At 30.3% G+C, this 23,693-nt stretch overlaps 1 protein-coding gene across 1 annotated transcript in view; it reads left to right on the forward strand.

The window, feature by feature from the left end:
- The window catches only part of LOC114334845 (serine-rich adhesin for platelets), a 300,061-nt gene that overhangs the window by 260,081 nt on the left and 16,287 nt on the right, over positions 1 to 23,693 (forward strand). The window contains exons 13-16 of the mRNA XM_050658731.1: positions 2,918 to 3,023; positions 5,561 to 5,720; positions 13,626 to 13,748; positions 13,819 to 13,980. Coding sequence (XP_050514688.1) covers positions 2,918 to 3,023; positions 5,561 to 5,720; positions 13,626 to 13,748; positions 13,819 to 13,980 — 551 coding nt within the window. The remainder of the gene's footprint in view (positions 1 to 2,917; positions 3,024 to 5,560; positions 5,721 to 13,625; positions 13,749 to 13,818; positions 13,981 to 23,693) is intronic.

Below are 23,693 nucleotides of genomic sequence, written 5' to 3' on the forward strand. Positions count from 1 at the left end.
ACATCATGTGACACCTCATTTAAAAGCTTTTGAAATACTGCATACAAAAACATATAATACTTTAATCCTTTTTGAAAGCGTAGGCGCTTTAGGCGCTTTAATATTTCAGTATTATCGAGGGTCGAAAGTCCTTGAAAATTATTATAATGATTATTTTAATAAGACACAGGGGTGAAAAAAAGAGAAAATTTAGTCTGATTTTTAATTTCAAATAAATCATTCAAAAGAAACTTTCTGTTTATTCTAAGAGACTTTCTGTCCTCGGTAGTAATGTAATCTTTCATTCTGCGTTTAAGTTTTTCAAAAATACTTATTAATTTTCTCAGGATTTGAAAAAATAAATGCGTTTAAATTTTTCGGCTACGCTCTTAAAGAGGTTTAAAGTGTTATATATTTTTGTAATCAGTATTTAAAAAGCTTTTAAATGAGGTGCCACATGATGTACTTTCCCATTTAAAAAAAATCAAAGTTGTGCCTGTCACCTGAAGAGAGATCGCGTAAAGGTCGAAACACTGACGCTATAATATGCTATCATTATTTTAGTTCGAGCGTTTTGCTTATGTACTAAAAATAAATAAGTTAATAAGGGGGGTAACACTTATTACAGCTCACTGTATAAGAAATAATTTTTATCAGTTGCGTTCCTTTTGAATTTTTCAATCTATCCAATAAAATATAAAATATAAAATATAAAATATAAAATATAAAATATAAAATATAAAATATAAAATATAAAATATAAAATATAAAATATAAAATATAAAATATAAAATATAAAATATAAAATATAAAATATAAAATATAAAATATAAAATATAAAATATAAAATATAAAATATAAAATATAAAATATAAAATATAAAATATAAAATATAAAATAATATTAAATTAAAAACCGTATTGGGAATATTTTCCTGATTACACCTCCGTGGCTTCTGAAAACGCGAGCCAAACGGATGCTGGAGCAAAAAGAAAATTTTGTTTTGTTTCTAGCAGATGTCGCTAAGACACGCATGCCATTTCGTTAGTTGCAATTCGAGGCTAGTAATCCTGAATTATTTTAGTTTGTTCAGAGATTACTACATAACATACATTTTCTGATGATAAAAACAAGTTTTGAAACCGGTCAGAGTGCTTGTAGCTCTCTGAAATTTAAGACGGCTTTGCAACGAAATGAAAATGTTGATTCATTTTTATTTCTATTAGTTTACTACCATCTGAGTATAAGGGTCCATTTTGGTGAGTTGTGAATTGCAAATTGTAGAATTCCCTCATCTTATTTTTGCTCCAGCATCCGTTTGGCTTGCATTTTTAGAAGCCACGGAGGTGTAACTAGAAAAATGGTCCCAATAAAGTTTTTATTTTAATAATATTTTATACAGTATGTCCCTGTAAGTTGTATCCATATGGAAAACTTTTTTATTATTAATTTTACGAAAAAAAGTTATTCTTCATAAAAAGCTCTGCATGGTCCAAAACCTAAGATTCAACCATCAGATATCAGATTTTATGAATATTATACGAGGTATGTCAAAAAGTTTGAATTTCACTCAAGAGTAAAGTAGCTTTATTTTTCACAATATTGAAAATTGCTATTATGAAAAGTTGTTTGGAATTAAAAACTATATTCTAATATGCAATTACATCCTTCTAATTGAAAAAAAAATTTTTGAAAAATTATGGATAACTAACATTATTTTCAGTAATTTTAATTCTAATAACTCTTTTATTATTAATTTTACGAAAAAAGTGATTCGTAATAAAAAGTTCTGCATGGTCTAAAATACTCTAAAACCTAAAATACAACCATCTTATGTCAATTTTATACGAGGTGTGTCAAAAAAGATAAATTTAGATCAAAAGTAAAATACCTTTATAGTTCAAAATATTTCAATAAGAAGGATGTAATTACATACTGAAACATGGTTTTTAATTCTTAATAACTTTTCATAATAACAATTTTCGATATTGTGAAAAATAAAGGTATTTTACTCTTGAGTCAAATTCATAGTTTTTGAAATACCTTGTATAAAATTGATAAAATTTGACATAATATGGTTGTATTTTAGGTTTCAGACCATGCAGAATTTTTTATTAAGAATCACTTTTTTTCCTAAAATTAATAATAAAAGAGTTATCAGAATTGAAATAACTGAAAATAATGTTGGTTATCCATAATTTTTCAAAAAAAAATTTTTCAATTAGAAGGATGTAATTGCATATTATTAGAATATAGTTTTTAATTCCAAACAACTTTTCATAATAGCAATTTTCAATATTGTGAAAAATAAAGCTACTTTACTCTTGAGTGAAATTCAAACTTTTTGACATACCTCGTATAATATTTATAAAATTTTATATCTGATGGTTGAATCTTAGGTTTTGGACCATGCAGAGCTTTTTATGAAGAATGACTTTTTTTCGTAAAATTAATAATAAAAAAGTTTTCCATATGGTTACAACTTACAGGGACATACTGTATATTACTATATTGAAAACTTTGACTATTATTTCTAGCAGAAGTCGCTAAGACATCCATGCCATTTCGTTAGTTGCAATTCGATGTTAGTAAGCCTGAATTAGTTTAGTTTGTTCACATATAGCTACATATGCATTCTCTGATGATAAACTAACAAGTTTTGAAACCTGTTAGAGTTTTTGTAGCGCTTTTTGAACGAACTGAAATATAAGACGGCTTTGGTTTCGTTTTGCAACGAAATGAAAATGTTTATTCATTTTTATTTTTTTTTCTTTCCTATATCTTGTTTTTTTTTTGATTTATTGTTTGCAATCACTTGAAAAAGGAAAAATATTACCAAGTAAGGATACCAACTAATTTTATTAACATTTTATTACTTTTGAGTATCTGATCCATGGTCAAATATATAGGATGTATAAAATATTGTTTTCTACTTCAGGATGATGATGAAGAATACGATGATGATGAAGAAGAAGAGAATAAAAAGGAGTCAGAAGAAGATCCTCGGGTCATCAAAGAGTTAATTGAACTTATAAAGAAAGCAGGTGAGAAGTTTATCTTTTGTTCTAATAATTTTTGTTTATTGTGTTACCTCTTAAACCAATTTCTAATATGGTTATAATAATTATACAGGGTGAGTCACCACTAACAGGAAAGAAGATTACAGCGAAATGGTAAAAGATTTGAAAAAAATTTTAAATTAGTAGTTTGTAAGTTGATAAAATCTACATTTTAAAATTATTTTGAAATATACAGGGTGTCCCAATAAATGGCGGCGTATCAAAGTTATATTTTTTCTTACGGAACACCCTGTATTTTAATGCATTTTTTAATTGTCCGCAAAAAATAAGGTATAGTTTCATAAGACTTCCCTATACCTATGTACAGAGTGTTCTGAGTTATGGTGACTTAAAATGTAAAGTTTTAAAAGAAGGCTTATTTTCAAGTTATTTAAGAAATTATGAAAATAATACTTTTACATCTAAATAGTTGGATATTGGTTGAATGTGTTCCATGATTAATTATTACACAATTATTTATAGGTTATTACACAGTTATTTATAGGGTCTACAGTTTTATTATTGGATTATTCAATGTGTCATATGATGCTTATTTCAAATAGAACACCATATATATTAATAAATAATTATACTAAACAATTTTACCTCTTTCGAATGGTATATGGATGTCCTATACCTAGGTCTCATAGTTTTTGCGTAATTTACAATTATTTAAATTCTTAATTTGTAAATCGATTTTAAAACAAAAGATGTAGTTAATTAATGGCATTGTATGACATTGTCACGTTATGACAGTACGGTCTGGTAATTATTTTATAATTAATGTATTCCATGATTGATTATTACATATTTATTTACACGGTGTTCAAAATTTACAGTTTCATTATTGGATTATTTAATGTGTCATATGATACTTATTTTAAATAGAACACCATGTATATTAATAAATTATTATACTAAACACAGGTTCCTCTTTCGAATGGTATAGGGATGTTCTATAACTAGGAGTCATAGTTTTTGCGTAATTTACAATTTTCTTAAACGGTAAATTGATTTTAAAAATAATATTTATAGTCACTCTCGATTTTTAAACAGTACGAAATAAATGATTGTTTACTGTATCATAATGAAATGAAAATTGTGTCTATTTACTAGACCATTATTATGAAAAGTAGGTATATTGGTCTGTATACAATACATTCAAAAAAAATCAGGATCTTCTATAAAGTGTAAAGTCCATAAACGATAAGTTAAATATTTATCATAAACCTGTTTGGTCTAATACTGGTGTAGTTGAGTTTTATACGGATCATAGTGGTTTCTCTCAAGGATTCTAACAGTCGTTTGACTGATTTACAATTTACCCGAAATTTTTTCTTTGCTAGTATTTGAGTTTCCGTAACAGAAAGCAGGACATCAAGCTCCTTGACGTCATCACAAATAACTGGTTTATTTTTATTTAACTTTCCGTATGCAACATTATCAGTAGCACGGAATCTATTAAAATCTCTCAAAAACGTCCTTTTTGGATGTCTTCTACAGGATACTTTTGAGCGTAAACTTAAGAAGGTAAGATACAATTTTGCAAACACTCCCCAATGCAAAGTACCATGTCTACTCTTTCGTAGATAACGTGATTATTCATTTTTAGGAACAATTAAATTTGAATATCATACACGGATGTTTATATTTTTGCTAATTACCAGACCGTACTGTCATAAAATGACGATGTCATACAATGAGATACATCTTTTTTTTTAAACTCTATTTACAGATTAAGAATTTAAATTATTGTAAATTACGCAAAAACTATTAGACCTAGGTATAGGACATCCATATACCATTCGAAAGAGCGGACTCCGTTCAGTATAATAGTGTATTAATATACATAGTGTTCCATTTAAAATAAGCATCATATGACACATTGAATAATCCAATAATGAAACTATAAATTTGAACACCCTGTAAATAATTGTGTAATAATTAATCATGGAATGCATTCAACCAATATCCAACTATTTAGATGTAAAAGTATTTTTTTCATAATTTCTTAAATACCTTGAGAATAAGCCTTCTTTTAAAACTTTACATTTTAAGAAAAGTCACCATAACTCAGAACACTCTGTACATAGGTATAGGGAAGTCTTATGAAACTATACCTTATTTTTTGCGGACAATTAAAAAATGCAATAAAATACAGGGTGTTCCATAAGAAAAAATATAACTTTGATACGCCGCCATTTATTGGGACACCCTGTATATTTCAAAATAATTTTAAAATGTAGATTTTATCAAGTTACAAACTACTAATTTAAATTTTTTTTTCAAATCTTTTACCATTTCGCTGTAATCTTCCGTCCTGTTAGAAGTGACTCACCCTGTATACATTATTATACATCTCTCCATCGCTAACTTTTAATATACCGCATATAATTTATAAAATAACATCTCCTTTGGCATAAGTAACTCTTTTCTTTGTAAGATCAAATATAAATTTTCATTAGGTATCAATACTTTTATTTAATTTTATTTTTGAGTAACTTGAACATTTATCATTGCAGGTGGTCTGGAAGAACTGGAAAAACAATTTAAAGTGAAAGGAGAATCGCCCAGTAATAACAATGCAGAAGTTACTACTAAATCATCAATTTCAAAAAGCTTGTACGAGAGAGTATTAAGTAAAGCTATAAAAAATACTCCTACTTCGACTGGTAAAAACAGGTAAACCAACTCTTGGACTCTATGGTCTTACATCTCGAAAAAGTATCAGTATATTGTTCTTGATTGAGGTTAAATATCATCATGGCTATTTTTATCTTATCCATTGCTTCAATTAATAGTTCTGGAGAATTGCATTAGAAACATCTTCCCCCTCCTCCCATTTATCGCATGATCTAAATATTGAAGATTTATTTTTTAATAAATGTTTTCAATTCAAAATTTCTGAAACAAAAAAATATTACAACTGTAGCCAAACTATTTAACCAAATCTATGACCATCAGTATACAACTTATAACAGAAAAGATAAAGAAAAAATGAGATGGAGAGATGGTCTGCCTTTGATACAAAGGTATGAAAGATGGATAGTCCAGAGAAATAAGATTTTTCTCGTGACACATCCCCCTCCAGGCCGAAACCAAATTTTTTGAGTAGTATGGACATCTATATTATTAACCTATATGTTTCCTGCAGCCGATTTTGATGATATACATAGTTATAAACAAATGAAGATCAAAAAACGCTAAATTTTCGCTTTTTCCGTCTATTACCAAAAAGTTAAGCACTTTAAACAAATTTGAGTGTAAGAAACTCATAAATCGTATAAAAAACTTCAATATTGCGTTCGCTGAATATGTCCATCCTTATTGGTTGCTTAGAAAATTGCAAAATAAATCATAAATTTTGAGTTTTTAAAAATATTCATAACTTATGTAAAAATTAACTTAGAACCTTCTTATTACACGGAATGCTGATACTTCTTGTACTTAAATTATATTTTAAATTTTAAAGCAATTGGTCAAATAGTTTAAAAGTTATTTAATTTGTTTATCCCAAATTCATTTTTTTTGCAACACCACAAGTCAGAAAATTATGAGGCTACAATCATACTTCGGACAGTTTATGAAAGAAGAACATTTATACTATTACCATTATTAAAAATAAATGACAAAAAATAATTTTAAAGAGTGTAAAATTATTTTGAAAAAACATGTCGAATTTTTGCTTACTTATAAACAATTGGAATAACTTTTTAACCGTTACCTGCAGAAAAATTATTTTTTCATATTTAGAAAGACTGAATTTTTATACACATTTAGAAAGAAAAACAACTGTCCTAGGACAATTAGGAACAAAGTTAGCCCCCCCATTTATTTAATTCACATGTTTTTGCAAAATAATTTTGCAATATTTATAATGATTTTTTGTATTTTTTTTAATTAAATTAATACTGTAAATTTCCTTCTTCCATAAACTATCCAAAGTATTACTGTAGCTTCATCATTTTCTGACTTACAGTGTTGCAAAAAAAATAAATTTGGGATAAACAAATTAAATAACTTTTAAACTATTTGACCAATTTCTTCAAAATTTAGGGTATGAATTAAGCACCATAAGTCTCAGCATTTCGTGTAATAAGAAGGTTCTAAGTTAATTTTTACATAAGTTATAAATATTTATAAAAACTCAAAATTTATGATTTATTTTGCAATTTTGTAAGCAACCAATATGGATAGACATATTAAGCAAACGCCATATTGAAGTTTTTTATACCGTTTATGAGTTTCTCACTCTCAAATTTGTTTAAAATAACTATTTTCTTAGTAATAGACGAAAAAAGCGAAAATTTACCGTTTTTTGATCTTCATTTGTTTATAACTATGTATATCATCAAAATCGGCTGCAGGAAATATATAGGTTATTATTATAGATGTCCATATTACTCAAAAAATTTGGTTTCGGCCTGGAGGGGGTTGTGTCACCAACGGGCTATTTTTTTCCTTATTTCTCTGAACTAGGAAGTGGAGACCTATATCCAAGGATGGATATATGGAGCTGTTTAGATAGATTAATAATCGTAGATACATGTGCTCTTCAGATAAAACTATGCACCTTAAATATTTTTTGAACCACTGATTTTTAGAAAAAACGCAAAAACAAATCAAATAATACTTGAAGGGAGAGACATTATGCCATATTTAATCTTGCGGGGAAAGGCACTCTCTCACCCCCGTATCATCCCTTAATTGTTTTTAATTGCTTTTACCTTTTTTTATTTGATATTTGGGTTCTCTTATTTGTACTGATTTAAAAAATGTATAATAGTCCAGGAACCGAAGCTTTTCACCTCGCAATTTTTACAGAATGGATCGATTTGCTTGAAAATTTAAAAATAAGTAGTGGATAGTCCAAGGATCAAAATCTATATGATGCCGAAAGGCGCATTTACCATGGGGCTGGTTGCCACTCCATCTCGGGGGTGGAAATTTTTTATTATATTTTGATCACAAAAGTTGATAAACACATTCATTCTAAGCAACAAAATGTTTCATACATTTTTTTGATAAAATTAATAGTGTTCGATTTATTCGCTATCGAAAGTGTTAGTTTTATATCGAAAAAATCAATGTTTTTCGATATACTCATTTACGATTCACTCAATTTTTGCCGTAGAAAAAAATGTTTTAAACCAAGTTTTTGGAAATTAAATAACCTACAATTTCATATTTAAATATTTTGTCATATCTCTGATGCTAATCTTTCTATTCTAAAGAAAATCGCATTTTTTACCAAACTACAAAAATTCGTTGTTCGCTTTTAACTCCAGTTTTTAAAAACTAATCATTCTGAGCTAGTCAAACTTCTAGAATCTATTAATAATACATAAATAAAGAAGAATGAATTGGGCCAATGACTAAAAACACCGCTAACTTACATTATTATACTTCCAATTGTATTTCTCCTTTTTTTTCAAAACAATATATTGATTTTTTAACCGTAACTTTTTTATATTTTATCTGAGAAAGTTTGGTAAAAAAGAATTTTGTAGGTTTTTACAAGATCTATAAGCCTATTAGTATTAAATCTTTCTAAAATCCTCATTTTCAAAAAGAGGTGACTGTGAAAGGGTTGGTAAAGGTGGTTTTTGCATGTTATTACAAGTTTTAATTGTCAATAGCTCACTTAATTTTTGCCATAGACAAAAATTTTGCAAACCATGTTCTTGGAAATTAAATAAGCTACAATTTCATATTTAAACATTTTTTCGTATGGTGCATTCCACGAATATACGTCTGTTTTGGATTATCGCGACAACGAATATTTTAGTGTGCAACATAAGAAGTACGAAAGTATTTTGCTCTAATAATTCCTCCAATAAACAACCTTCCAAGCCGGTCAAACTTCTAGAATATATTATCAGTACATAAATAAATAAGTCCAAATAAGGCCAATGACTAATTTTAATTAGGGTGGTGATTAGGGGGTTGCTTCCGATTACTTTTTCGCTAAAAAAAATAGGAACTAACATTCTTTTCATTATGTCACTTATTTTTTGAGCTAGAGACTTTTTTTATTTCTGGAGATAGATATTTTTAAATACTTTAAATTAGTTTAAACAAGTTATTCTCGAAAATGCATAGTTTCCCCGTCTTTTGACTTTGAAACTACAATATTTAGCATTTGACGAAGAAGAGCTAACATATAATAAAGTATAGCTCGATTACTATTGGTCTTAAAGAAAATTAAAAAAAAAACCGTTTTGAAACCGTTTTGTTTATTTTTTCAAAAGGTACATTTTTGTTAAGCAAAGTTGTTTTGATCAAACGAAAACTTTTTGAGTTATTAGCAGAAAACTGATTAAAAACATTGATTTTTTCGATATAAAACTAACACTTTCGATAGCGAATAAATCGAAAACTATTAATTTTATCAAAAAAATGTATAGAACCTTTTTTGTTTAGAATGAATATTTTTACCAAATTTTGTGGTCAAAATATAATAAAAAATTTCCACCCCCGAGATGGGGTGGCAACAACCCCCATGGTAAAAGCGCCTTTCTGCGTCATATACATTTTTATCCTTGGACTATCCACTACTTCTTCTCAAATTTTCAAGCAAATCGATCCATTCTGTAAAAATTGCGAAGTTTTGTCCTATTTTAAGCTTCATTACTTGGACTAGAACACATGATGCTTAAAGTGATTAGTTTATGAGAAAATAAATACAAAAGCAAGAAAACTGGACTGAAAAAAATATTTTTTTTAAATTCTATTACATACAAAATGTAATAAAACCAAAATTTTTGGTAGTGAAATGTTCTTTCTAAATGTTATAAAATTGTTAAAATAATAATTTTTATTCAATCCAGTTTTCTTGCTTTTGTATTTATTTTTCTCATAATACCCAAGGCTGTGGGTGAAAAAACGTGATATAATTCAGGAATTTTTGAAACCTATCAGGTGTTGTAAAGGACGATGCCAGGAATAACTTCTACTAAAATGTGACCAAAAATATTGTGAGCTTTTTTATTTATTGCGATTTTCATTTGTTAAATTTGCAATTTTTAAAGATTTTTAATTTTGCAGCTTAGGATATTGATTCTAGAGAAAAACTTTTTAAAAGAAAGTTGTAGTAAATTAAAAAACTACAATTTGAGCTATAATAAGTTTAATTTCGTTTATTGGTTGTTGCAAAACAGCCTGCGAAAGGTCCAAAATGGCCGTTTTTTACAATTGCGTTATTTATTGTACAAACATTTTTTTTATTTTTTAAATCTTTAAAATGAAGATCTTTCAATTCCAAACATAAAAAAATTATAAGGCCGGATTAACGAATTTGTTGCTTAGATATTATAAATTGATTATCCCAAGACGTCAAATGTCGAAGGCTATAACTTTTTGAAAAAAAATCATAGAGAGTTGGTGAAACATCTAATCTCCTTCTAAAGAGTCATGTTTTCATATTCTGATGTAAATAAATGCGTAAAACATTTTTAAACCTCTAATTTTTGGGTTTGAAAATAAGGGGGCAAATTTCGTTATAAACATTTAGAGCTGAAGCGGCCCTGTACATCCTATGAGTTTCTAACTTACAGATTATTGTTGCTGAAGACGAAACGAAGATTTATAAAAAAAAATTCTACGACCAACTGAAGTCAAGCTAAATGTTGGGTTTGAAAATAAGGGGGCAAATTTCGTTAAAAACATTTAGAGCTGAAGCGGCCCTTTACATCCTATGAGTTTCTAACTTACAGATTATTGTTGCTGAAGACGAAACGAAGATTAATAAAAAATAAAAAATTTCTACAACCAACTGAAACCGAGATAATTGTTTCTTTTTTCTTAAATCGTAAGGCCTTTGTTTATAACAATTAAGAAATTATTTTACAGTCATTTACTAAAGAAATACTTATTTTATCTTAAAATAAAAATTATTATAAAATATAGTTACATTTAATTATTAAAAATTATTTTTAAAATCGGTGCTTCTGCGAGCGGCCGAATTTTGCAAACCGCCCGGCTCGCTTCAAATCCGCGCGCTCGGAAAATTTTTACGTAACTTGTATTAAATTTTGACTGAAAACAATTTAATAATATTACCATTATAATATAGTCTATTTACCACTGTATTTGTTTTTCTTGATAAACTTTTATATGAAATCTCATTTCTGAAGAGATAATATTACAAAAATGATACATATATATGAAATATATAACTATATTTTTAATTTTTTCATTGTTATATAAATATAATAATAATAATGTTACTTCTTATTATACAATATAAAACTTTTTATACTTGTAGTGACTATCCGTTTTGGATGTTGGCGACCATCATGGCAATTTGGCAAACCCCATTTGGAAACTGAGAACCAGGAAGGCGAAGGATTACCTTGCTAGAAAATTTACGTACGTCGTTCAACACAACAACTACAAATCTTTTTAGATCAGCAGTACCGATTTAGTATGCAAGTACAGATTGCCATGATGGTCACGAACATCCAAAACGGATAGTCACTACAAGAAAAAAAAGTTTTATATTGTATAATAAGAAGTAACATTATTATTATTATATTTATATAACAATGAAAAAATTAAAAATATAGTTATATATTTCATATATATGTATCATTTTTGTAATATTATTTCTTCAGAAATGAGATTTCACATATAAAAGTTTATCAAGAAAAACAAATAGACTACATTATAATGGTAATATTATTAAATTGTTTTCGGTCAAAATTTAATACCAGTTACGTAAAAATTTTCCGAGCGCGCGGATTTGAAGCGGGCCGGGCGGTTTGCAAAATTCGGCAGCTCGGAAAAGCACCGATTTTAAAAATAATTTTTAATAATTAAATGTAACTATATTTTATAATTATTTTTATTTTAAGATAATATAAGTCGTTCTTTAGTCAATGACTGTAAAATAATTTCTTAATTGTTATAAATAAAGGCACTACGATTTACGAAAAAAGAAACAATAATCTCGGCTTCAGTTGGTTGTAGAAAATTTTAATTTTTTTATAAATCTTCGTTTCGTCTTCAGCAACAATAATCTGTAAGTTAGAAACTCATAGGATGTACAGGGCCGCTTCAGCTCTAAATGTTTATAACGAAATTTGCCCCCTTATTTTCAAACCCAAAAATTAGAGGTTTAAAAATGTTTTACGCATTTATTTACATCAGAATATGAAAACATGACTCTTTAGAAGAAGATTAGATGTTTCACCAACTCTCTATGATTTTTTTTTTCAAAAAGTTATAGCCTTCGACATTTGACCTCTTGGGATAATCAATTTATAATATCTAAGCAACAAATTCGTTAATCCGGCCTTACAATTTTTTTTATGTTTGGAATTGAAAGATCTTCATTTTAAAGCTTTAAAAAATAAAAAAAAATTATTTGTAAAATTAATAACGCAATTTGTAAAAAACGGCTATTTTGGACATTTCGCAGGCTGTTTTGCAATAACCAATCAACGAAATTAAACTTATTATAGCTCATATTGTAGGTTTTTTAATTCACTACAACTTTCTATTAAAAAGTTTTTCTCTAGAATCAATATCATAAGCTGAAAAATTAAAAATCTTTAAAAGTTGCAAATTTAACAAATGAAAATCGCAATAAATAAAAAAGCTCACAATATTTTTGGTCACATTTTAGTAGAAGTTATTCCTGGCATCGTCCTTTACAACACCTGGTAGATTTCAAAAATTCCTGATTTATATCCTGAAATCGGCCTATTTTTCACCCACAGCCTGGAGTATAAACTAATCGCTTTAAGCATCAAGTGTTATACATTTTTGAAATCGGTATAAAGAGGAAATCCAAATATCACATAAAAAGTTGGAAGTAATTTAAAAAAAAATTAAGGGGTGATACGGAGGATATTGCATAAAGATTTTACGAGTTACGACTAGTCAGCTTAATGAGTAAGAAATTGAAGTTGTTCTTAAATGTCCTATATAATCTAATACGCAAAACTTGCGAACAAGATCTGAGTGAACTATAGTTCGGTTTTTGAGGATTAACAATCAGAAAAGCTTTCTCGCGCTATCTGTACTATACTATCTGCCTCCATTTTTACGGTCCATCATAAGGTCTTTGTCCGTCTCTTAGCCCATGGTATTGAGATTTTTAGAGATGTTGTTTCTCCATCTAGTACGTCATCGTCCTGGTAGTCTTCGCTCTTCTGCGTAAGACTGCTGTGCTGTTTCAGATATTGGTCATCAGGTTCTCGTTGGATATGACCTGCCCATCTTAACCTCTGTACCTTGGCCTCTCTTGGCACAATGTCAAGGTGCTTGTATAGCTTAATTTCTATATTTGTTTTTATCTGGTGTCTTTTGTGCCTTCATCAATGCTTGAACCATGTTTCTTAGCGCTTTTCGTTCGGATCATCTTAGTTTTTCATCTGTGTCTTTTATTAGTGCCTAGGTGTCTTATGACAGTTTTATAAATGTGTATCTTAGTATTTCTAGAAATGTATTTCGATCTAAAGATGTAATGTTAATTTTAGAATACGTAGATTTATTGCTTGCGATGATTCTAGCTTTAATTTCGTCTTACTATTGCTACTAAATATTTAAATTTTCTGACTCTTTCATTTTTTTTCTTCCTAGAAATACCATCTTTAGAAATAGCAGAGGACCACAAAGTGAGAAAACAGAAGACGAACTCAAAGAAGAAACTAAACCAAAAGTCGAAAGGGGAAAATTGCAATACACATCGATTTCAAGATTTAGGTAAATACTTGAAAGCAAAAATATACATAATGAATATATTATACAATATTATACTTGATCTTTATTACAGACCATCAGTTGCCCGTGAGAAAAAAGCTGAATCCGTCGAGAACGATGAAGATATCGAAGATAACGAAGATCAAACCACCAAAAGGTCATCTGACAAATTCCCAGCTTACACGAATATAAGAAGAGCTAGAATCAGTACAACAAGTGAACCATCAAGTGATAGGTAAAGATATTAAATTAATAAACGACATTCAATCAAATTAATATATTGATAATAGATAGTGGCTTTTGTCGAAAAAAGATTGAGTTTTTTCAAAAAAAAGTTATACACAGTTTTTCGATTATTTAGACTTTTTGGTGCTTTTGGGAACTTTAAGGCCCCGTCTCACCATCAAATAATTGACAGTTATTTGATCAAACTTGACAGTTAGTGACACAAAGTGACAGTTAGTATGTATAGTTTGTGTCACTAGTCAAGTTTGACTGTCAAGTTTGATCAAATAACTGTCAATTATTTGATGGTGAGACGGGGCCTTTATGGGCATTACTATTTATTGATATAGACCGGGCCCTGGAAGTATTTGCGTATGTAAAACCTGAGGACCGGCAACTATGTTCGCATTCTTTTACCTGAGATCTTGAACAATGAAAAACTGAATCTTGCCGGAAGTTGCGATGGTGCCTTGTTATCCCCTCCCTACCCCTATGTTACGGGCAGATAAAAAGCGATTTTTCGCAAAAAAAACATTTTTTATGTTTCTTGGGTCATTCAAAGCAAAAAATGTTCATATAGTATGATAGAATTGATCCAAAAGATGGCATAACCCAGACATCCAAAGTGAAAGTTATCCTCCAACACCAAATTGTTCTATATGGTCCACATAATGTTCAGAAAAAAGTCACATCATTTTGAGCGTCGGGTTTGGGGGGAAGAGGGGGGAGAAATCGGTTAATTCGTAGTTTTTTAAGTTTTTCGTTAATATTTCTAAAACTGTGCGGTTTAGCATGAACAACGTTTTATACAAAAATGTTCTACATTAAATTTGAAATAAAAAAAGGTCCTATGCATAATCCTTCTAAAATGAACGGTTCCAAAGTTACGGAGGTAGTATAGTATAATTGGTCCAAAAAAAGGTCTAATCCAGACCAAGGGCGGATCCAGGACCGATTTTCGGGAGGGGCCATGACCTTTTTTTTGGGGAGGAGTACCAGAGGGTCTGGTGGTAATTTTTAAAAATTATTGTTACAATGGCGAGTTTTAAGACACTTTTCACACACTTTCAGCATAAAGACATTCAAAACGTAACACTACTAAAGTATTATTAAAGTCAGTACCGATTCCTACACATTTCTTCGGATTCAAGTACAGTTCTATCAATAAGTTTAATACTATTTTTTCCAATGCTTCTCCTGTCAGGCCTTCTTTTTCCCCTCTTTCTTGATTTTCACTATCTATTTTTATGTTCTTATAAGCGTCAATGAACCTGACAAAGTCTTCACGAATGTTGTTATTGTGTATGTATCTCAAATTTAGAGAAATCTGTTCCATGTGGGATATGTCAGTCGTTTCGTCAAATATGACAGAGTAATAATTTGCACTTTGAATCTGATTCATTTTTTGTTCAATTATTTCTTCACAACATGTTATCAATTTATTTTAAATGGTGCTACTAATATATGTTGCTCAGGAAGATGCTCTGGATAGATGTTGTTTAAGAGTCTTATCTCCTGATGCGATTTTAAACCTTAACAATTCCTCTCATTGCTGTCCAGCATCTTCGTCCAGAAGCAGAAGGCCATTATCACTATAACCTCTTAGAGGAATATTTTGCCGACCTAAGAACCCTATAGGCTCTACTATTGGTCGTAGTCTTTCTCAATTTTCTTGTATCTCCTTAGACCTCTGAGAGTCAATCTGGTTAATGACTTTTGCGGGTTGCAATAACTTTGTAGAAAATTCAGCCCAACCTGAACGAACTCCTTGTGGTATGATGTTTTTTCAAGGGTTTGTATGCCTCCGTCTTTACCCATGAGTTTGGCAAAAGATGATAAAGGTTTAGTGAGAAGGCTTTGGGCTGTCACCATATTTTTCATTACAAACATTACATTGTGACCATATTTTTCATTACAAAAATAAAACGCAATACTCGCAAAACGATCCCTTTTGAATGTGCGAAAGTACCAACCAACTTCTTTGTTCTCAGTGCTGGTGACCCAAGTAACGCTTCTTTTCTTTTTTATTCTGTATGTGTAAAGAATGTGGAAATTGATATGATTTTAGTGGCTGCCAAGATCGTTCTAACAATCGGCACTCTGTAAAATTATCAACATTTTGATTTATTAAACATCCTATGTCATTCTTACAAGCTTCCGTTACTGCTTTTGTTCAATTCTAGTCCAGAAGGCATATTTAATTTAAAAACATTTTAACTGCAAATATTTAAATTTATATATTTTTTTAATTCTCGGAGGGGGCCATGGCCCCCATGGCCCCCTCCCTGGATCCGCCCTTGATCCAGACATCCAAAATAAAAGTTTTCCTCCTACACCAAATTGTTCTATATGGTCCACATATGGTTCAGTAAAAAGTTACACCATTTTGAGCGTCCGGTTTGGGGGGAGATGGGGGAGAAGTTGGTAAATTAGTAGTTTTTTTACGTTTTTCGTCAATATTTCTAAAACTATACTTTAGCGTCCACAATGTTCTATACAAAAATGTTCTACATAAAATTTAAAACAAAAAAGGTCCCATACCTAATTGTTATAAAATCAACGGTTCCAGAATTACAGAGGGTGAAAAGTGGAGGTTTTCGATACTTTTTATATTTTTTAGGCAATTGATGATGATTTTGGGTGGTGAGGTTGACGTTTCTTCAAGGGCTTATCACTAACATACCATCGGCCACTGAAATAGCAAATTTGATTTATAAAACACAATCCTGTTAAAGAAAATCAGTAGGAAATTGCCCAAAAAATATAAAAAGTATCTAAAACCTCCACTTTTCACCCTCCGCAACTCTGGAACTATTGATTTTATAACAATTATGTACTTAACCTTTTTTTTTTGTAAATTTCATGTAGAATATTTTTGTATAGAACATTGTTTACGCTAAGCATAGTTTTAGAAATATTGACGAAAAACGTAAAAATTACCGACTTCTCCCCCATCTCCCCTCCAAACCAGACGCTCAACAGGGTGTAACTTTTTACTGAACAATATATGGACCATATAGAACAATTTGGTGATTTGGTGTTGGAGGAAAACTTCTACTTTGGATGTTTAGGTTATGTCTTTTTTTGGACCAATTATACTATACATACTACCTCAGTAACTTTGAAACCGTTCATTTTAGAAGGATTATGCATAGGGCCTTTTTTATTTCAAATTTAATGTAGAACATTTTTGTATAGAAGGTTGCATGTTCATGCTAAACCGCACAGTTTTAGAAATATTAACGGAAAACGTAAAAAACTACGAATTTACCGATTTCTCCCCCTCTTCCCCCCAAAAACCCGACGCTCAAAATGGTGTGACTTTTTTCTGAACATTATGTGGACCATATAGAACAATTTGGTGTTGGAGGATAACTTTCACTTTGGATGTCTGGGATTGGTTCTGGTTATACCATACTATTACAAGTTTTTTCGTAAAATGCATAGTTTTCGATATAAACGCGGTTAAACATTAAAAAAATCGAAAAATTGCAATTTTTGAGCCCGAATAACTTTTGATTAAAAAATAAAATAGCAATTCTGCTTGCAGCATTTGAAAGTTCAAGTCAAATTACCGGTTTTGATTATTTGCATTGCTAAAAATAATTTTTTTGTGGGTAAACAAAGCTATAAACAAAACAGTGTTTGAGCGTTTTGTCGCATGTCCGCACCGTGCCAAGGAAGTCCTAGGGCCTAGATTCCGTGCACTGTAGATATCTACATGTCGCTTTCTATCGATATTTGAATATCAAAATATATGAATTTTTAGCTTTAATTGAATTATTTTCTAGTTTTGCTCTAGTTTATCAATTAGAGTATAACCTAGCAAAACTAGAAAATAATTCAATTAAAGCTAAAAATTCAAATATTTTGATATTCAAATATCGATAGAAAGCGACATGGTCGGTCGGTTACGGTCGGTTTTAATCCTTGGCGCGGTGCGGACATGCGACTGTTTGTTTATAGCTTTGCTTAACAATAAAAAAATTAGTTTTTAGCAATGCAAATAATCGAGACCGGTATATTGTGACTTGTGCTTTCAAATTCTGCAAGCAGAATTACTATTTTATATTTTAATCAAAAGTTATTCGCTTTCAAAAATTTTTTAAAGAGTAACCCCGATTATCTCGAAAACTATGCATTTTACGAAAAAACTTTTTTGCTTAGAATGACTCAAGAAACACAAAAATAGTATATTAAGTATGGAGAACGGTAAGGGTTTTATACCGATCGAAGACAATTGTTTGGAGGAGGAGCGGAGCGACGACTCCAATTATTGTCTGAGATCGGTTACTCTTAACGTTCGACATGCTTATAACGTTTTTTGCACGATTGATACCATTATAAGTTATAAAATAAACATTTTCGTCATATTGAAAGCCACTGCGCATTCGCTAGGAAAAATATTCTAATTCGGATTTTTTGCACAATCTTACTCAAAAAGGACTCCTTTTAACAAATGTGCATGTTGCCAGGACCAAAAGGTGGTCAAAAATTTTTTAAACGTTTTTTTTTTTGTTTTTTTCCTAAAATTATTTTTGTTGCATGGAACAAAGTTTTTTTAGGTTTTTTGGATCATTCCAAACAGAAAAGGTCTTTAGTGACTTTTCTCTAAAAATGATAGTTTTTGACATATAAGCGATTAAAAATTGAAAAATTGCGAAATCGGCCATTTTTAACCCCTTAAAAACTATGTGAAAAACTGAAAATTTGAATGTTACCAAGGTAGGTACATATTCTTTAAACATCGATTGATGAAATCCCGAAGAGTTTTTTGCAATATAATGTTCAAAACTCCTTTGTTTTTAATTTCTAATCACGCGTGCGCGATACTATTTTCTACTGTTGCATGTGTATACAGTATGGTGCAAATGAAAGGAATAAATTCGTTATAAAAAACTCTTCGGGATTTCATCAATCGATGTTTAAAGAATATCCACCTACCTTGGCAACATTCAAATTTTCAGTTTTTCACATAGTTTTTGAGGGTTAAAAATGGCCAATTTCGCAATTTTTCAATTTTTATTCGCTTATATGTCAAAAACTATCATTTTCAGAGAAAAGTCACTAAAGACCTTTTCTGTTTGGAATGATCCAAAAAAACCTAAAAAAACTTTTTTCCATGCAAAAAAAATAATTTTAGGAAAAAAACAAAAAAAAACGTTCAAAAAATTATTGACCACCTTTTGGTCCTGGCAACATGCAAATTTGTTAAAAGGAGTCCTTTTTGAGTAAGATTGTGCAAAAAATACGAATTAGAATATTTTCCCTAGCGGATGCGCAGTGGCTTTCTGGACTATAGTTTCATTCATTTTATCAAGATAGATACTTTGGTTGTTAGGTAGTAACTAGGATGCATAACAACAATGGAGAATTGAGTTTTTATTTAGTTGTCAATAATTTTAAGTACAATTTTGATTATTATAAATTAAAATATGAGCGAAAGTGATAATACTACTAATGTATGCGATTCTGCAGGAGTTTCTGTTAGAAGTGAAACCACAGCCCAAACAAGTGGGATTTCATTAAATAATTTAACAAATTGTACCATAAGTTTCAATATTAATAAATAATTTGTTAGTTTTCTTTATTCTTTCAAAAAATAAATTAAAATTGGAGATTTTTTAACTCGACGGTAAGTGAATTACTTACCGTCGAGTTGGAGTACTTACCGTCGAGTTGGATTACTTACCGTCGAGTTGCTAGTAAATGTCACCTACTGACGTAAAATCTGTCACGGTAAACAGTCAAAAATGATCAATCGTGCAAAAATGTTTTTTTTTTGCGAAAAATCGCTTTTTGTCTGCCCGTAATATAGGGGGGAGGGAGGGGGTAACAAGGCACCATCGCACCTTCCGGTAAGATTTAGTTGTTAATTGTTCAAGGTCTCAGATAAAATAATCCGAACATAGTTGCCGGTCCTCAGGTTTTGCATACTCAAATACTTCCAGGGCCTGCACTAATATCCGGTTTTTAAAAAACGTAATTGAGGATCTGTGTGCTTCCATAAAAAAAATTGGCGCTATTACGAATGTTTAGTTTTGTTATGAAGACGCAGACCACAAAATTTTGACATAGCTTTTGAAGCAGGTATTGGAAATATTGCTTGCATTGAATTGAAACTGATGACTAATATTTTTGACGTTACATTTACATAAAGAAGCAGGTTTTTTGCATTACAATCAGAATTATCGTTTTCAGAACCACCAGTTTACTCCATTGAAATTACAGGTTGCATTTCTTAGAGGAGTCAATTTTATTTTTTTAGTGTGTAGAGAGGTTCAGTAGAAGCTTTAGTTCAAGTTTTTGGGGTCGCCACCCTTGTCCCCCGGCCGCCATATTGGAAAAAGGGGTTCAAAGGGCTTTCGCACTGTATCTCCTAAACTAGTAATCCTACAGAAAATTTAATAAAACGTAAAATGTAGCAAATTAAATTTTCTACAATATTATATCTACTACTTTTTATCGTCAAGTGACCAACAAAAAAGTTATAAACAAAAATAAGAGAAAATTTTGTAAGAAGTTTTCTTTTGGAGGTTATAACTTTTTTCCATTCATTTCACAATAAAATAACATCATAGTGATTTTTTAAGGATTTTTCAATGAAAAATTTTCACTATAAAGTTGTTTAGTTTTATTTATTATCTAGGTCTAACAGCGCTCCAAACTTGACCAGATTCTCGAAATCTCATAGAAATCCAATAAAAATAATACTTTTCTATCTATATTTTAGGCGAGCGGGTGCAAGAGTTGTGCCGATCACAAAAATCAAATTTAAGGTGAATGACCAATTTTGGTCAATTTTTATGTTTTCGAGGTCGCTGAATCCGGATATGAAGTTTATTTTTTATCTAGAGTTGGTGGAACATGTTTAAAAATCAAATTTTATAAAAAAATGCCAAAAATCAATTTTGATGATTTTTCAAATTTACCTCGCTGTATCTTTGGTCGCTGTAATAATATTTCCTTTTGAAAATTTTACTGTGTTATCTTTGAAGTATGTAGATAACAATGAAATTTGTCCAAAATGTTTAGACCCATTAAAAAAGGAGTTATTAATTTTTAAACATTTTGTCATTACATTTCGTTAGTTTCATGTTTACTTAAAAAAGTTGAGTGACAAACTTTTTAGTTTATAATTTTAACCAACACAGCAATAAAATATAATTCATGAAGAAGTTTTTTGGAAAATATTAAGTCAAAATATACAATACGAAAAAAGTTATGTTACATCATAAACAAGCGGCACACCCCAAAAAACGCTTATATCTCGAGATCCTGACCACGGTGTGGTGAATGGCTAATTTTGATCATACTTTATGATTTTGATATCAAAAATCGTTTTTTGCTCTTTTTAAGGATTTTGCATGTTGCGGTTGCGTCATTCTTCTTCTGGACCGGCGAATTTGTCCTCAAAGAACTTCTTGGGCCTTTTCTATATATACTTAGGGTTATAAGTTTTATAGTGGGGATAAAGGTCACAAACAGATTATTAATAACATAGGAATGTTAAAATCATAATAAATTGTATGAATAAAAAATATATATAGACAGAAAAGTAAGCCTAACCTTTTGTTTTTATTGTATCCCTATGAGCATTCGAGCATTTGGTCAAGTCTGGAGCGCTGTAAAACCTATATAAATAAATAGAATTAAACAACTTTATAGTGAAAATTGTTCGTTGAAAAATCCTCTACAAAATCGCTATGATGGTATTTTATTGTGAAATGAACGGAAAAAAGTTATAACCTCCAAAAGGAAACTTCTTACAAAATTTTATCTTATTTTTGTTTATAACTTTTTTGTTCGTCATTTCACGATAAAAAATAATAAATATAAAATTGTAGAACACTTAATTCGCTACATTTTATGTGTAATTAAATTTTCTGCATGGTTGATAGCTTAGGAGATACAGCGCGAAATCCCTTTGCCCTCCATTTCCAAGATGGCTACCGGGGGACAAGGGTGGCGACCCCTGCAAGAACTTAAACTTAAGCTTCTATTGATCCCCCTACATATTAAAGAAATAAAATTGACTCCTCTAACAAATGCAAGGCTTAAAAAATGTTTAATGGACTGGTTTATCATCACGATTAGAGTTATTCAAAGCAGAGTGAGCAAAAGATTTGAGCTAATAATTACATGATTCCCACAGCCGTAGCCCATTCCCCATATTTACCACGATTTTTGAAAAGATTATCTACTCATTGTCAAGTAAAATTTGAAGTTTATGGCATGGAATTGGAATTCGAAATTTGGTTATCGAAATTAAAATTCATGCTTAATCATTCAATCTTAATTGTTCATCATTATTTTCGTGCCGAAAGGCGGTTTCATGGCGATTGATATTTATAACTCTCATGCATTGTGGCTGAAAAATATTAGCGTGGATTGCGTTCACGGGAAAACTTTTGAGAACTATTTGGCGGCAATATTTCTAGTGGGAGGGGAGCAAAGTATGCTAAATGTGCAGTCACTCGAGCGCTTTGGGGACCTATTGGGTTGTGAAGAGTAGGTCCTAAAACCAAAAAAAGTTAAGTAAAGTTTTCCATTTTAGTGGGCGCTTGCCATTTTTTAATTTAATTTTCCATTTCCAACAATCATTTTTTCCGATTATAACGCCATCTATCCATAAATCGAAAAAATATTTCGAATAAAAGTTACTTATTTTTACGTAAGAAATCCAAATCTGTAATAAAAAATGACGGTTCCAATTTAAGATTTTAAAGTAACCCCCACCCCACCTCCGTGGGGGGTCGTGTTTGGTGCCATTCGATAGATTTTTTAAAAATATTGAATAAGTATATTTTACAGTTTTTCGATCTGATGTTCATTTCGCGAAATATCGTGGGATTCGTATTTAAAATATTAAATTTACCCCCCACCCCTCTCCGTGGGAAGTCGTGTTTGAAATAATTCGATAGATTTTTAAAAAATATTGAGCACATACTTTTTAGTTTTTCGATCTGTCATTCATTTCGCGAAATATTCGCTTTTTTCTTGTGCAATTTTGGGACTCGCCCATTTCCTTACGCCCGGCTCAAATCGTCAGATTTTTGAAATATACACTCTTTTGCATGTACTTAACTCACCTTATCTTAATCTGACAATTTCGAGTTTTTTTAAGGATAGATTTTTTTTTTCGGGCCCCCCTTAACGAACTCCCCTGTGTTAAGAGCCAATATATGATAGAGGTACATCTACAGGGTACCAGGTTTCTCCCCATATGATAATCTGACGCGCTCGAGTAACTGCAAAAATCCCCGCTTGGGCTCCCCTACCATAGGGGATTTTTGGTCCGAAATATTTTGTGGGGATATTTTGTCCAAAATAATTTGTGGGGATTATTTGTACAGAATCTTTTGTGGGGTTTTTTTGTCATTGGATTATTTTTGTCTGGGGATTACTTATTTATGGGGATTTTTGTAAAGATTTTTGTCTGGGGATTTTTTGTCCGAGATTATTTGTCCGGGGATTATTTGTCCGTACCCCGTTAAGAAGTGACCCCTTTGGAATAAAAGTTGACATATTTCAGCATGTTCACAAAATCCAACAAATATTTCTGAATATCAGGGTGGACTCTTTTGAGTGGCCAATCCTGTAGACCTAATTTTATTTTTATTTTTTTTTTATTACTGTTTACTACTTATCGAGTAGTCTTAATTGTTGGTATGTACATATAACTTAAAAATTAACTCCATAAAAATTTGAATATTAAGTTCA

Source organism: Diabrotica virgifera, chromosome 8 (genome assembly GCF_917563875.1).
Source record: "Diabrotica virgifera virgifera chromosome 8, PGI_DIABVI_V3a".
Classification (NCBI taxonomy): Eukaryota; Metazoa; Arthropoda; class Insecta; order Coleoptera; family Chrysomelidae; genus Diabrotica; species Diabrotica virgifera.